We start from the raw sequence: 16,305 nt of genomic DNA, 5'->3' as shown, positions 1-16,305 counted from the left end.
GATTCATTATTACCATGGATCGGTCTTGGGATTGATCAAGGGCGAATGTGAAATAGCAGCCACGAACTCAGCGGGTTATCCGAGATGCGGTAGCAGCGGCCAAAGCTCCTGCTGGCGGGGAGTGAAGCTTTTCAACTCGCTTGTCACTGGCTCCCTGGAGGAATTTAGCCTGGCTGCAATAACGTTATCGCGAACGGAATGAATACCATCTACTAGCAAACAAAACATGTTCAGTTATATTTAACCTGTTAAAACTAAGATGCCTGGATGAAAAAATAATTTCTCCAATGGATATATTTTACAAAAACAGGTGTAAGCCGGTTTTCATTGCTAAATCAAAGCGGGGAGAGCCGGGAACGTGCGTGGACACGCGTCGGACAGAAAAGCACAACTGCGCAAGTACAAAAGTCACCGGAAATAGCAAAATGACTACAAATCTAGCCAAGATGGCGCGGTTCAATAGGCCTTCACTTTAGATTTCGAATCCTGGGGGCTTGGGTACTCCGGACATGAACCCGGGCAGCAGGCTGTGTCCTCTCCCGTAATGACGCTAATGTTTGCGCAAAGGGGAATTGGTTGTGGCCCGCATGACTTGTATTTCCGAATTGAAGGCTGGCTTTACCGCAGTCCGGTCCCGGTGTAGCGGCTCGGCTGAGCAGCACTTACAGACACGGCATGAGAGAGTTTGGAGTGCAGAGCGCAGCCTGTACCCGGAGGCTACAGCAGCGGCGCCATCACTCCAAAACACCCCACCTCCTCCACGATGCCATTACCGTCTTCCCATGCAGGCACGATCGGCCAACCTCCTCTGTCAGGGCTGCAATCAGACAGAGTCCTGAGGCAGTCCTGTCTCTCTTCCCTCTAGTCTAAAGTAGCCTATGTCCTTGATCGAGTTTGATTTGGAACCCGCATTTTTCGCCGTTAATGTTCCTCTTCCTCCCCCGGCCGCCTTCTCCTTGACAGTCAGATTAATTGAGCATTCCGTCACGCCAACTGCTGTCCTCTTTACAAGTTGAAAATAGGGAGAAATCTCTCACCCGCAATTGGCTTTGCTGGAGGCATGATGCGAGAGCCTTCGCCAGAGATGGAGTCTGGTCCTCGATGAGGATCTGGCTTTTGCACAGCGGGTCAGAAGACCTGGCAGTCAGTTCAATTCAATTCGGTTTTATTGGCATGACCATACAGAATACAATAGGCATATTGCCAAAGCACACAGCACAATGTAGGGCAATTGTGTAATACAATTAATTAAAATATACTAAAAATACATAATACAATAACAAAAGATAGTAGAACAGGAATCTTAAGGTAACCGATGAATTAAACAATAGCAATAGCCTACAACAACAATCACAATAGGGTGGGGTGTCATTCTCAGGACTGTGTGTACAGTGTATAGGCCTACACACAATTGTGTGTGTGTGTGGGGGGGGGGCACTTTCTCAACATACAAACAATAGATAGCATAACCAATACAACAGTAATAATGAGGAAAATGTTTTTTTTTTTTTTTTTTCTCCTCAAAGTGCAGCAGGTGAAGACAAGCTCTCCATGTGCTCCCCCAACAGAATCAGTATTTTATTAGTGTTGGTTATGTTGTCAAAATCAGGATGTTTGTATTTGAATTTGGCTGAAATATTTTGTCTGGGCTGGCTGGAGTTCAGTGCATTCAGGTGTGAAGTGCAGCTCTGTCTCTCTGCAGTACTGCTGTCTGGCCCGGCTGATTTATACCTCAGATGCACCAGCACCCTCAAGCTCTCACAGACATTCAGGAACTTCACTAAAAGAATATGGTGCAGTGAACTAAAAAATAATGAGAATAAATGTAACTGAAATCTGACCATCTAGACTGGCCATGTAAAATGCCAATGGACCAATAATCAGTAGAAGACAGACAAAGAATCCTATTCCATCTTTATTTTCTCAGACAAAGAATCCTGTTTGATATTTAATTATCCCGTCTGTCGCGTTCATCTATGCATCTCTTTTCCACACATCAATACAGGGAACAAAGAAATCCGTCACTCATAATCTCCACAAACACAAAATAAGTGCTACAGAAAATATTGCGAAAAAAGACAAAGGACAGATTCTGATATACAGTACACAGACCGTAAGAGAGTGGGAGAGGGACTGGAGAAGCAGAGGGCCTGGAGGTGCCAGAAAGGGTAGGAGACAACAAGATGGGTAACCCTGAACAGAATCGTGTTGGAACAGACCGGAGTGGAAATACATATTTGAAATGATTTCAGCTACGTTATCTGTGCTCGATTATTCTTGCCTGGCGTAACGGAACCCACAGGCTTCTAACCCCCCACCCACACCCACACACAGCCTCCAAACCCCACCTATCACTCCAGACAGACTCAAGCAAACACGATTGGAAAGGATTTCATTTCACCCGACCAGTTCAGGTGTAGGACACAGAGACAAAGGGGACACTGGGCAGTATAAGCAGACAGGGATGGACAGAGCAACACGGACAGGGCTGTGTAGCGTTGGACAGAGTGGACCAGGGTCAGAGCAGGACCAGAGTGGACTAGGGTCAGAGCAGGACCAGAGTGGACCAGGGTCAGAGCAGGAGTCAATCACACAGGGCTCCTCCAGCACCAGCACTAAGACTGCAGGCTCACCCTAATATGCTTCATTCTCAAAACGCCAACATTATCAGTACTATGAGCAGAAACACACCGTCCCCAATGCTGCACCCTGTACCTCACTACTCACCGCCACCCGGCCCACTGTGTATCTGCACAGAAGTATCGACATCAACATACTAGTACACATGGTGATATTTGTCATAAGTTAAATGAGGTATCGTCAAAGACGATGGCGTACAAACACATAGGGGGCATAAGCACAGAGTTGGTTTGGGAGCATTAAGTCCAAAAGAAAAACGACCCCGGTCACAGCCAACTCGTCAGAACATGATAAACTTGAGGCGTCAGTGAGTCTCTTCAGAGCACCTCAGAGCTGGTGAGAGTCTCTTCAGAGCACCTCAGAGCTGGTGAGTCTCTTCAGAGCACCTCAGAGCTGGTGAGAGTCTCTTCAGAGCACCTCAGAGCTGGTGAGAGTCTCTTCAGAGCACCTCAGAGCTGGTGAGAGTAGCCGAGAGGACGGCAGGAGGTCAGAGACCACAGATCAGGTGACGGACTGAATTAAAGTGATTTCCTTCTTTCCAACGCTGACATGTTTGCAGCGTGACAGAACCTAGCCTCTCTGCTAGAGAGAGAGAGGGAGAGAGGGAGAGAGAGAGAGAGAGGGCACATTCACACTGGTACACTGCAGTCATTAGTTAAGACCGGTAGAAAAAAAACACAAAAAAAACAAAGTGCGCTGAGCTGGGCGGCGCCTAGCGAGCCGCCCCCCAGCCCAGAGAAGCGTCCTCCACGTGGGGGAGAAAAAACACACGTCAAATAAAGCTTTTGAAATTGCACACGCACTTTCCGCAGCACGTTCCTCGGTTCCCCATTCCCCCCGGTTCTCCGTCGTTCCTCTCTTAGTTTACATTCAGTAGTTACTCTGGGACGGGATGGGGGGGGGGGTGGAGACTTGTCTTGAATGAGGTTCTTGTAAAAAGAGAGCTGAGCATCACTACGGCGACGCCCAAGCAGACGATCGCTGTGACCGATCTTATAGAAAAAAAAACCAGTCCAGGTGTCTGTTCGCAGGTAGCAGTTAGCGACCGAGTCTGTCATGGCTCTCTGCTGCCCCCTGCTGGACAGTCGTGAGTCCTGGACACCTGTTTCCTCAGGTTGTAGTGTGTGTGTGTGTGTGTGTGTGTGTGTGTGTGTGTGTGTGTGTGTGTGAGTGAATGTAAGTTTGTGTGGGTGTGTGTGCTGTTATGCACACGGTCCGGACGCCCTGGACTGGCCCCCCCTCTGTGCGCCTGGGGGGTAGGGGAGGAGGGGAGGGGGAGGGATGCAGTCTGATCACAACCAGGAGGGCGTGGCCTAGGTGGTCCGGGTCTGGGCCGGGGGCCTGGTGGGCGGTGGGAGCCTGGTGGGCGGTGATGGCCTCCGCGGGCTGGGCCTGGCAGGGCGGGGCCTAGCGCAGTTTGAGCCTGAAGGCGGAGATCTCCATGGGGTCCAGGCTGATGGAGGAGTGGTTGGCCAGCGGCACGCCGGGGTACAGCAGAGACAGAGACATGGGCTGGACGAGTTGCAGGTCCAGGTTACGGAACAGAGACCACACAGACAGCTACAGGGGAGAGAGACACAGAGAGATGGAGAGGGGGAGAGAGAGAGAGAGAGAGAGAGAGAGAAGGGGAGGGAGAGAGAGAGGGAGGGAGAAAGAAGGAGGGGGAGAGAGAGAGGGAGGGAGAGAGACAGAGGGGGAGAGAGACGGAGGGGGGAGAGAGAGGGGGAGAGAGAGAGAGAGAGAGAGGAACAGAATGTTTTCCCCAGTGAGTCCACAAGGCAGATAAGGCATGGGCCTAACTCTTTCCAGACTCTTGTAAGTGCAGACGTGTGTGGTGAGACTGACCTGTCCCTGCGTTGTGCTGCAGTTGAAGCCCATGTTCTGGGCCTCCAGGTCACAGTCCAGGCCTTTCCGGTGCAGGATGAGGGCCGTGTACGGAGATGGAGAGTGGGAGTCCTGCTACTCTCACACGCACGCACACACAGACACACGCACGCACACACTCCCGTGAGCACCAATGGAAACCCCATCCCAGCCAGTGCAGTAGTGGCGTGTTTGCGTTCCTACCTCATGTGGTAAACATCTCTGATCCAGTCACAGCGTCTCCTGTCACAGTCTAGCTGTAGTAGGTTTGTTTATTGTGTGAAGTGTAACATTATGTATTTTGTATGTCCAGTGGGTTTATGCAGTGTGTATTGTGATGTGTACTATGATTGTAGTATGTAGTGTGATTGTGTTGCGTCTTTGTACTGTGATGTGTAGTTTGATTGGATATATTGTTTTGTCAGAAGGAAATGTAAATAATGTAGATCCCAGCCAGCCAGCTCACCCACCCAGCCAGCCAGCTCAGCCAGCCAGCTCACCCACCCACCCAGCCAGCCAGCCAGCCCACCCACCCAGCCAGCCAGCCCACCCAGCCCACCTGGCTCTGAATGCTGCGCAGGTTGAGCAGGTGGATGTCGCAGGGCAGCGGGCTCCGCAGGGGGGCGAAGGTCTGCAGGGGTGGCACGCCGCGCTTCTTGGGCAGGACGGGCAGCGCCAGGACCTCGTGGTTCAACACAGCGGAGGTCATGTGACTCAGCAAGGACGGGAAGCTGGTGGTCCCGCTGTCTGCCACCTGCGGGTCAGGAGGGGAGGGGTCAGGAGGTCAGGGGTCAGGACGATAGTCGTGGGCCACGGTCATCTGTGTTGGGATTAGAGCTCACAGTGGGGAGGGGGGTGGAATACACTTCATGCATTCTATCATTTACAGTCCCAGAGGTTAAAACCTCTTGTTAGTTATTCAGTTGAGGTCTTACAGGAGAGCCCACCCTACCCTGTCCCAGCCCCCGCCCTGTCCCAGCCCCGCCACAGCTCCCGTCGTGTCCCAGCCCCCGCCCTGTCCCAGCCCTGCCCCCCGTCCCTCCGTGTGGCTAAGGTTAGGGTTAGCAGAGAGCAGCCAGGGCATCAGGGTAGCCAGGGCATGTTCCAAATCGCATACTTCTACTTTTTACTTCCAGTACATACTTCATCTGCCCCTAGAAAGTACATACTTTTCACGCAGTATGCATACAATCGGGACATAACGCTTTGTCATAACATTGCACCCCGAAATTTGACCACATCTGTTGCAGTCCATGACGCGACTCGCACGTGTGATGTAATTTCCGCTGCGCACAGGATTGATTGTGGGTCAGATTAGGCAGAAAAGTCTGCTGGTTTGCATACTGCAAAATACGACCTGTATTTTTGCCATACCGCATTGGGACATTCTACATTCTTTTTTGGCGTCCTATATAGTATGGAAGTATGCAATTTGGAACGCAGCTCTCGGCTTTGTATCCTTCTCAACCATCACATCCACTTCATGCAGTAGACGGCCATGTGCAGGGCTACCACTGCAGAGACTGGCTTTTAAACGAGGGCTTTGGTCCAGGGAGATCACCTACACAAGGGCGACTCTCTAGAGAGCAGACTAGTACAGACTAGCTACAGCACAGAGCACACGGCCAACTACAGATGTGGGAACATAAGAATGTAACTTGCTGCAGCATTTCACGTCGCGGTATTTGGCAGGGAAATCCCGTTGGAAATCTCGTGGGATTTCAGATGGGTGTTATTTCGTTTTAGTGATGCACTACCGCCAGGTGGCGTCTTTGAGTAGATTTAGCAGGCTGGGCTCTGTTTTTCTCCTATAGTCTACGAATGAAGCATCATTAAATTTCACATTCTTTAATTTAAATGCTCTGTTGTAAAGCACTTTGAGCTGAAGGTATCTGTATGAAAGGGGCTATACAAATAACGTTTAATTGTTATTATTACCTTGTTCTCAAACACATGTTTTATCCACCTCGATGTAATTTAATTATTACGAACACCTATAATATATCTAGGCCTACAGTAGCCTATCTATCTCGGCAACTGACGTCGGGTCAAGACGTGGTGGCTGTTTGGTCAAATGCGCAAAATAACAGTATTGTAAATATATTTGTTAGTAAAGATGTGGTGAACGTGAGGGTTTTGCGTTTTGTTTCTGGAACGCATTCAACTGTTAGGCTACTCGTAAACCCCGGAAGTAAATTTGAAGACGGGGCATAATGTAGCCAAGTCTGAGCGCAGTAGGCTATATGGCTTCAGCACGATACAAAGAAAAAATAAGCTTGATCGACTTGTGGATCCATACAAAATTGAAATAGTCGCCATGAGTAAAGATCACTCATTGCCAATCATATCCGGACATTAACTATCTTGTGCATAGCGGCAGGTTTGACAGTGAGACATCAACCGATAATTGTAATAATGCGATTATTGAAATGGTCTTGTGAACGCCTTTATCTGATTTCCAAAATCGGGGTAAGGTCCATAGGACGATTGTGGGTTTTCATTTGCACATAACTATATTTTAATAAAACATTGAAGTCCGCCTGTCAATGACTTTCCCTAAAATTGTGTTCTGTTGCACCCCCTATTGTTAAATTATAAATGAAAAAACATACACAATATGTTGTTATTTGAATGATCTTGAATATATATATTCAAGATCATTCAAATAACATAATATCGTGTATGTTTTTATTTATTTATAGCCTACCGGCCGCCAGCTGTTCAATGAACGGCTATAGGGAATGCGCAGTTTCGCGCTGGCTACAGCCTATTATATGAACAGTTTTGCGCTATGTAGGCTATTATAAATAGGCCTAAGTATTATTCATTGGGAATAGCTTGGACTCGCTGGGGACTGGTGGAGAGACGCAGAGCCTCCCCAGACGCGACATCTCCAGTTGGCTGTGTATTTGAGCTGCCGCCTCAACCGTGCGTAAGAGCAGAGCGCATCATATAGCTACAACTAGTAGCCCATAGCCATTAAAACGGCTTATTGTTTTATTCATATATCAACTAGATAATTCGATAATAATGAGTAGCCTATAAAATGAATTCAATAGGGCAAGCCTTAAGTTGTAGCCTAGGCTACAGTACAATCACAAGACGTATAGGCCTAGCCTATCGTAAAAAGCGTTGCGTTCTCATAGGCCTATATTAACTTAGATAATTATTAATTATGCTCAGGTCATAATGTCCGTTGAAAATAATTCCCTCTAAGCAGAATTTGAATTGTATTAAAATAGGAAATGATTCCTTCTAGGTCTATATAAAAAAAAACATTTTTCTAATGTGTAGCCTATAGGCGATGAACAAAACCACAATGTAGCCTGCTTAGCGAGCGAGAGGGCAGTCTACCATAAAGTGTATAACCATAATGTAATATATCTAGACTACATGCATTGTGGTATTTCTTTATATAGCCAATTGTTTCTCAATAAACAGTTATGTCATCCTCTGAGTCCGAATGTAGGCTAATAGACCGGCAGCTCTAAATGCCTTCCCAATCAATGAGACATGGTTGTAAAAATGATGTTTTATTGATGAAAAGGGTAAAACTGAAGAGTCATTGCATTGATCGATGCAGTCCGCTACCAGCAAACACTGAAAATACAGGTCCTCCAGCGAACCTGGACTAGACTATTGTAACCCCCCACCCCCCCAAATTCTTTTATATTCAAATAAACTGGAGGAACCGGTTTCCTAGCCCTGGATCGTGGGAGTAGCCTGCGTTAGCGGGTGCTTTGCCATGACCGGCCATTGAATTTATGTGTTGCCATTCATTTAAACCACCATCTCATCTAGACTACTTCTGTTGCTGCATTTTTACATTTATGCTTTCATGATTTTAGAGCGCAATAAACATTTTTGCAGGATTCCAAAAAGTCCATCCATTCATCCAACTTTGTTCTGAGCGCAGCGCAGGCTGGTAGCCTACTGTCAAGGCTCACGACTGATGCACCCCCTTAACACGTCTCTTCCCAGGCCATCAAGATAATTTCAATATGAAAGACCTTGGGATTCCAGGAGTCAAGGCCGTTTCAGACGGGGAGCGACATTCCGCCTGCGTTCTGCTCGGAGCGGGGGACGCACGCGTCCTGCGCGCAGCGGGGCAAGCTGACTACAATTCAGCTCTTGTCGCGGGCGGGCGTGTGCAGCATAGTTCCATATGAGAACACTCCTCGGTCCAATTCCGTATAGTAGATCAGCCTGTGTAGCCTACTTTCAACGAATGTATTATTAGACATAATATCATAATAATATATAAAGCCTTCAACGACCTCCTGCTGCCTGCCTGATGGTCTCAGGGCTAAAGAGACCGCGCGATCATTCCTCTAGCTGCTTTGCTGCTAATGCGAGTTCGTCTCCGTTCCTGCCCGAGAAACAGAAGTTGAACTTATAGCATCAAAATAGCTACAGGAATCAACGTTGTAAAGTTATCTATCTGCTTTTTAGCCACCGACAGCTACCGTTAATATTATGGAAGCTGCTGTCGTGAGCTAACGTGCTATCACGGTCTCATCGTGCAGCTTCACAGCCTGCTATTAGCAGACAGCATTAAGTTGACAAAATCACACTTGCACATCATTAGAATTCCAACCATTTATATGGGATTTATCATTCAACTAAACATGGAACCTGAATAGCCTAGGCTACTACCTGATATTTCAACCTGCTGCCATCAGTGATCGGCGCGTCTGCTTGTTTGAGTCATGAATATCTTACGCAGTTACATTCCATGTGTCCCAAAACTGTTAAATCATTCCCCATGTAGTTCACTATGAGTCGCACTCAATACATCCATGGTAATAGGGAGGGAGTGAGTGAACCATTTCAAACACATCTCTGGTCATCTCCGTTAGCCATCTTACTCGTCCTGATGCCATGTTCCATATGAGAACACTCAGCCTAATGTATTAAACTTCTACTTGTCCCGACAGTTAACAGATATAGACCCGGCGACAGTTACAGAGATAGAAACTATAAATAGATAGGCTTTGTTCGTAATAATTAAATTACAACCAGACAGACAACAAGGAGTTTGAGAACGGTAGGCTAATCTAATGTGCGAGCCAGCAATGGGTCAATGAGTGGTATTACTGCGCCCCTATGGGCAGGCGAGCGGTGGTGCGGAATGACGTAAAGCGCCTGTTAGAATACCGCGGGTCAAGTTACATTCTTATGTTCCCACATCTGTAGCTAGCGTCCTCAATGTTGCCTGGGCAGCGTTACCTCTTCACCTCCGCCTCTCAAGATGAACGACATGAAAGAGTGAAACTTGGAGAAGAGTTTGGCAAAGAAACCAGCATGCTGAGGGTCAGTGAGAAGCCAACAGAGAGGAGGGAAGAGTTGAAGACGAGGATTAACAAAAACAGAAATAAGGGAGGGGAAATGACAAAGAATGGAGAGACAGTGGTTATTGATGAGACAGTTTCCTCTCTACATGCATCAACCAGCCTATATCTCTCCCTTTGGTTCACAACCTAACATGGCGTTTTATCTGCTTCGAGGATCCTACTCCATGAACCACTGGGTCCATGTAGCTCCACGACTCCCGTCTGCTCTGACTGACCTTGTTGCCAAAGGTCCTCCTCTCCAGCAGGAGGCGGAAGCGGTTGGCGGTCCTCTTGTTGTCCTTCAGGCCCTGACCCAGCCCACGGTTATCATCCTGCATCAGCCGGCGGTCCAGGATCACCTCCAACTGGCCTGGAGACACACGAGAGAGAGAGGTTAAGTTGGTAAACATCTATCACATCCATCCTCAGAGTCCGGACTCCGGTCCGGATCCGGACCGAACCACAACTGTCTCCAGACTCTGAGCAAATTATACTTTTCATAGTATTATTTCAGAGACATCGCAGAGTCAAAATTCTCTGCTTTCTCCGCTGCTAGCAGCACTTGGAATGTCCTCTGCTTGGAGGGGTTGGTGTTGGCAGTGTTGCCAGACTCCGATCTGAGGTCATGAGAGTTGACAGCGCAGTTAACATTAGTTTAATCTGCAGTTAGCTGGCTAGTGGCTTGCCTGACAGTTTTATCCTCAGTTATTCCTAGTGTAGCTAAAATGTCATGCTCAGAGGTGAAAGTCGACAGTGAAAATCATCCTCCCTCCAACGAGCACCAAACTGAATACGCCAAGAAAAGCTCTTGTGAAGTGTGAAACTATGAAATAACTATGAAATAATTGAGTCATTTTAAAGAGACGTTTCCTCAGAATTCAGAGCTTAAAAACAAAAAAATAAAAATCAACGGGATGAAATGGGAGAGGCAGAGAGGATATAGGAGGTAAGGAGATAAGATGGGAATCTCTGCCTCCAAACCTCTAGTTTTATTTTTGTATTTTTTTTTATTAGGGGCCAAGCACGCAGTGCGAAGCCCCTATTGTAATTGATGGTATTATTATTATTCTTCTGCCATTGAAGTCAATGGCAGCCTATAGAACGGAGTGGTAACTTTTTACCAAAATTTGCATGATGGTAGAGGATGATGTGCTGAGTCCATGGAGCACGACCCAGATCGATTAGCCAATAGGGGGCGCTATAGCAGCCGACTGAAGTTGCGAACTTTGAACAGGCATATCTCAGGCCCCGTTTGACCTACAGACATGACTCTTTGCAGACATATGTCTCTCCTCATGATGAACAAATTTGCCTCAAGGACCCATAACTTCCGGTTATATAGATTTTCCGCCATCTTGAATTTTTTGAAAAACACTTCAAATGTATCTCCTCCTAGAAATTTTGACCAATCTGCACGAAACTCGGTAGGCACATTCTCTAGACCAATGTCCACATAGGATGTTCAGGGATTTTCAATTTTCGAAAGGGTTCGCCCGCTACAGCCAATCAAATTTGGTGTCCAAGCCGCCAAACAGGAAGTGTGGTCATATCTCAGAAAATTGTTAATGTATTAAAGCCACATTTGGCACACTCATCGGGGACAGTCCCATGACCTCTGGCAGCAAGTGGCATTGCGACAGCTCAAACCCTCTAGCGCCACCACCATGTCAAAGTTGGAAGTGCGTTAATGCACACAACTTTTGACCTGTGTAACCGATTTTGAAAAATGAGGTACCGTTGGAATCCCTCGCTCATGCCGAGTTCATCGCATCCTATGATGTCATTTTCCACCAATTGGATTTCCCGCCATTTTGTATTTTGTGTAAAACACTTAAAATGTATCTTCTCCTAAGGATTTTCACCAATCTGCATGAAACTGGCTGTACACATTCTTTAGACTAATGTCCACAAAACTCCTAGAGGGATTTTCGATTGTCGAAGGTGTTCGCTCGCTACAGCCAATCGAATTTGGCGTCCAAGCCGCCAAACAGGAAGTGTGGTCAAATCTCAGTAAGGTTTTGATGTATCATAACCACATTAGGCACACTCATCGTGGACGGTCCCGAGACCCCTGTCACCAAGTCTATGTCGACACCTCAAAGTCTCTAGCGCCACCAACCTGTCAAAGTTGGAAGTGCGTATATTCTGAACCGTACGCCCGATTTTCAAAACTGCGGTAGCGATTTGAATAGACTCCTATGACGTGTTTCGCTTGTTGTCTTTTATGCGCTGGTCGCATGTCCTGCTTGGCCCCCACATTGCTGCTTGCAGCTATATTATTATCTTTTTATTTGGAAAAAATGAAGAAAGTCAACGGCATATTACAGAATAATTTGGCATCATTATACATCACAGTCATTCCTGATTTACAATCCTCAAGTAACAATAACTTAGTAGATAATATCCTAATACTGCAATATCCTCTTCAGAGATGAGATGGTCCCATTGGACCAATTTAGAATTCCTTCACACTCTAGCAAACAACTCCTCATAACATTGAGGACTGATAATAGAAGAAAAAGAAATAACAATAGTAATAAAAAATAAGAAATCACCCGGTAACCAGGTAAAATAAAATAAAGAGGGAGCCTGTGCTTCGTCATTAATCACATACATTTTCTTACACTAGACAAAGTCTGATCTTATAGGGGAAACATACTCAATCCATTTTTCCCAGATTCTAACAAATTTGTTTGACTCTAGTCTTATATTATAGGTAAGTCTCTCCATTACAAAGATGTCATGTATTACATCCATCCAATCCTCCAAAGTGGGTGTGATGGGTTGCAGCCATTTCCTGGTTAATGTTTTTTTTTACTGGCAGCTGTTAGGATTCTAAATTACTTATTTGGCATGTCCCGCTCAATATGCCCCAGATAAATCACCTCAAATCTGGGTGGGATCTGGACCTTAAGAACAGCCTCCAGACACCTATGAACCTCAAACCAGTATGTTATAAGGGAGGGGCAACTCCAAAATACATGGTGATGGTCTGCTTTACCCTCACCACATTGTCTCCAACACCTTGAGTCCAAATCCTGTCTCTTATTCTGTACAGGAGACACAAAGAAACGGGTCGTGTTTTTCCAACAAAACTCCCTCCATGTATGGGAGCTCGTTGTCTTCCACTGAATTTGACAGATATTGTCCCACTCCTCTATCGAGAGAGTGATGTTACCCTCATTCTCCCATTTCCGCTTTATGTTTAATGTATCTTCCGATTTAGCCTGTTGGAGTCCACTATATAATTTTGAAATAATACTTCTGAGGGCTTTGGAATTATAAGAATCAAAAAATACTTTCAGGACACTTCTCTCCCCGGTCTTCAAGAGGTCCCTTATGTTGTGTTCAAAATAGTGTCGTATTTGGAGATACCTGTAAAAATCTTTACTTTCCAAATTGTGGTTCTCTTTAAGCGCCTGGAAGCTCTTTAGTATCCCATTATGCATCAATGTCACGTATGAAGACATGCCCTGAGGAACCCAACTCTTGAGCCTATTATCTGTTTTTAACTTTTAATCTTTTTAAAATATTCTGCTTTTTCAAAAAAAAAAATGAATGGAAGTCTATGGGGGAGTTTTGAAACCTTCAGCCTTCAACTCCTTCATACTTGTAGAAGCTAGCCCAACTTGTGATATTCCCACTATTTCTTTCTTTCTTTCTTTATTAGGTGGGCTAGCTTGCAGAAGCTAGCCCAACTTGTGATATTCCCACTATTTTTCTCTTTCTTTCTTTTTCTTTCTTTCTTTCTTTCCTTCTTTCTTTCTTTCTTTGGTGGGCTAGCTTGCAGAAGCTAGCCCAACTTGTGATATTCCCACTATTTCTTTCTTTCTTTCTTTCTTTCTTTCTTTCTTATTATTATTCTCCCCGCTTTTTTGGACCTTAACTAGTTCTTCATACTTTGTGCTAGAATTTTCATTCAAACTTGAACTTTAAAATGTTCATGACGTTAAGCTCTTGAACGGATCCATTCATATTTTTTATATTTGTTATAGTTTTTAAGAAATGTAACTTTTAAAACAATTTTTTGTCCCATTGAAACTGCTTGAAACTGCTTTTGGAATGTTCAGAAACTTTATGTTTTTAGAGTGGTGGCAGCAGTTGCTTTGAAAATATTCACACATTTTGTAAACTGCTGGCACTCCTACAGTTTTGAAAGCTCACACACATATTATACATCAAAACGTTCACACAACTGTGCTGATTTGTACAATGTAAGTATCTAAGCCGTGTGACTTATAGTTTTCGCTGTATGACGATTTGTTCGGCAACTGCACTCTCCATTGAAACGTATGGGCCCACACTCTACCTTTTGAGCTGCTAATTTTGCATTTTTACCCTTTTTCTAACTCGTCGCCATGCCATATTATAGCCTAAAATGTTCAGCATTTTCTCAGGATTCCTACGGTGTCAATATCTAGGCTGTGACCTTTATACTTCTTGAGAGAGAGCTGTCTGAAGCCGGCATGCCTTTCCATTGAAGTGAATGAGAGGATGCTCACAGTGTCAGTTGGGATTTGAATTTGAGGACACGCGCAGGCTCTCTGTACAGGCACCCTTTTATGACTACTGTGGTAGCATCCATCCATCCATCCATCTTTCCTTCCTTCCTTCCTTATATTCAAAGAAATATTTAAATATTGACACACAGTCTTCACTGGTGAAGGCAGGTAGGTAGCCTGGCACGGCCTACACTGTTCACTACCGGCTCAGACCCAAGGGGGTGGTCTCGCCACCAGCCAGTACCACGCCACGGACCTCACAACACAGCCTCTGGGGCAGCTAGAGACACACGGTCTTCACTGGTGAACGCAGGTGGGTAGCCCGGCGCGGCCTACACTGTTCACTACCGGCTCTGACCAGACACCACAACTCAGCCCTTGAGTGGGCTAGAGACACACGGTCTTCACCAGTGGGTGCAAAGAGACTGCCCAAAGGTCAATGCAATGCCCCTGACCAGCTCTGACCCAAGGGGGCAGAGTCTTTCCACCACGCCACTATCCACACCATGGACCACAGAACTCAGCCCATGTGGGCTAGAGACAAACGGTCTTCACCGTCTGGTGCATAGAGATTGCCCACAGGTCACTGTACTGTCCCCGACAGGCTTCCAAGCTTTTAAGCAATACATTCCATCATGTATTCCATGTATTCCATCAGCAGTCCCACAATAATGGATTCAACATTATTTTTAACTACGTCTCATAATATGCAATGTACGTCTAATATTATCCTGAGTCTGCCTCTGTCTGATAAAGCCAGTCTGATCAATGTGAATAATCTCTGGCATGATTCCATCTATTCTTCTAGCTAGGATGGATGTGAAGAGTTTATAATCTACATTAAGAACACTAATTGGTGTATAATTCCCACATTCCGTTTTGTCCTTACCTTCCTTTGGTATAACTGAAATAATAGCTTCCCTCCATGGTCAATGGTAAATGGACTGCACTTATATAGCGCTTTTCCACCTTAGCGGCACTCAAAGCGCTTTACAATGGCCTCTCATTCACCCATTCACACACCAATGGCGGCAGCTGCCATGCAAGGCGCTAACCTGCTCATTGGGAGCAATTTGGGGTTAGGTGTCTTGCTCAAGGACACTTTGACATGTGGACAGTCGGAGCTGGGATTCGAACCACTGACCCTTCGATCATTGAACGACCCGCTCTACCAACTGAGCTACAGCCGCCTCCATGATGTAGGGACCTCCCTCTCCATCAGTATCCAATTAAAAGCTGCAAACAATATTGGGGTCAGTGGCTCTTTAAGGGTTTTGTACCATTCAGAGTTGAATCCATCAGTACCTGGAGATTTGTTAGCCTTCAACTTGGCAATTGCTATGTTTAACTCTGACAGTTATTTCTGATATTAATTTCGCATTTTGCTGCTCAGTAATTTGGATTTAAAGAATTAAGAACAAGTTCAAATTGGGAGTCATTGTCTAATTGTTTCTGAGAATACAAGTTCTTATAAAATAACACAAAGCTACTGTGAATGTCTCCTATTCCGTGTTGTATCACTTTAGTTTGGGGATTGCGGATCTTTTAAATAGAGCTATCGGCCTGCTGTTTCCGTAATTTATATGCTAATAATTTTGAAAATTTCTCATGTCTCACCTCTGGGTCTGGGCTATCCTTGTGGTCCCTTTGCAGTTGTTTTAGTTGTGCTTGCAAATTACCCAACTTCTCCTGCCTTATCTTTTTAAGTTGAGAGGTGGCAGCAATAATTTCCCCCCTCATTACAGCCTTGCATGCATCCCAGAGCACTGATGGCGACACCTGACCATTCTCATTTTGTTCTATATAAGTTTCAATCTGTCTTAAATTGTGCTTTATGGCTATCCGGAATGCTCGAGTTCAGTCTCCAAAGGGTAGATCTTGGTTTGTTATTTAAATTGAGGGTCAAATAAACTGGACTGTGATCCGAGAGGTCAATTGTTCCTATTTCACATTTCACAATCCTATGT

At 45.7% G+C, this 16,305-nt stretch overlaps 1 protein-coding gene across 1 annotated transcript in view; it reads right to left on the bottom strand.

Moving 5' to 3' along the window:
- Positions 1 to 1,960: 1,960 nt before the first annotated feature.
- man2a2 (mannosidase, alpha, class 2A, member 2) overlaps positions 1,961 to 16,305 on the bottom strand; it is a 49,083-nt gene continuing 34,738 nt past the window's right edge. Inside the window, exons 18-21 of the mRNA XM_084450834.1 lie at positions 10,073 to 10,206; positions 5,063 to 5,257; positions 4,486 to 4,599; positions 1,961 to 4,200 (exon numbers count right to left, since the gene is read on the bottom strand). Coding sequence (XP_084306960.1) covers positions 4,048 to 4,200; positions 4,486 to 4,599; positions 5,063 to 5,257; positions 10,073 to 10,206 — 596 coding nt within the window. The 3' untranslated portion in view covers positions 1,961 to 4,047. The remainder of the gene's footprint in view (positions 4,201 to 4,485; positions 4,600 to 5,062; positions 5,258 to 10,072; positions 10,207 to 16,305) is intronic.

This window comes from Borostomias antarcticus (assembly GCF_949987555.1).
Source record: "Borostomias antarcticus genome assembly, chromosome: 16".
Classification (NCBI taxonomy): domain Eukaryota; kingdom Metazoa; phylum Chordata; class Actinopteri; order Stomiiformes; family Stomiidae; genus Borostomias; species Borostomias antarcticus.
The sequence above is the reverse complement of the archived record's forward strand: the minus strand, read 5'-3'. Positions and strand labels throughout refer to the sequence as shown.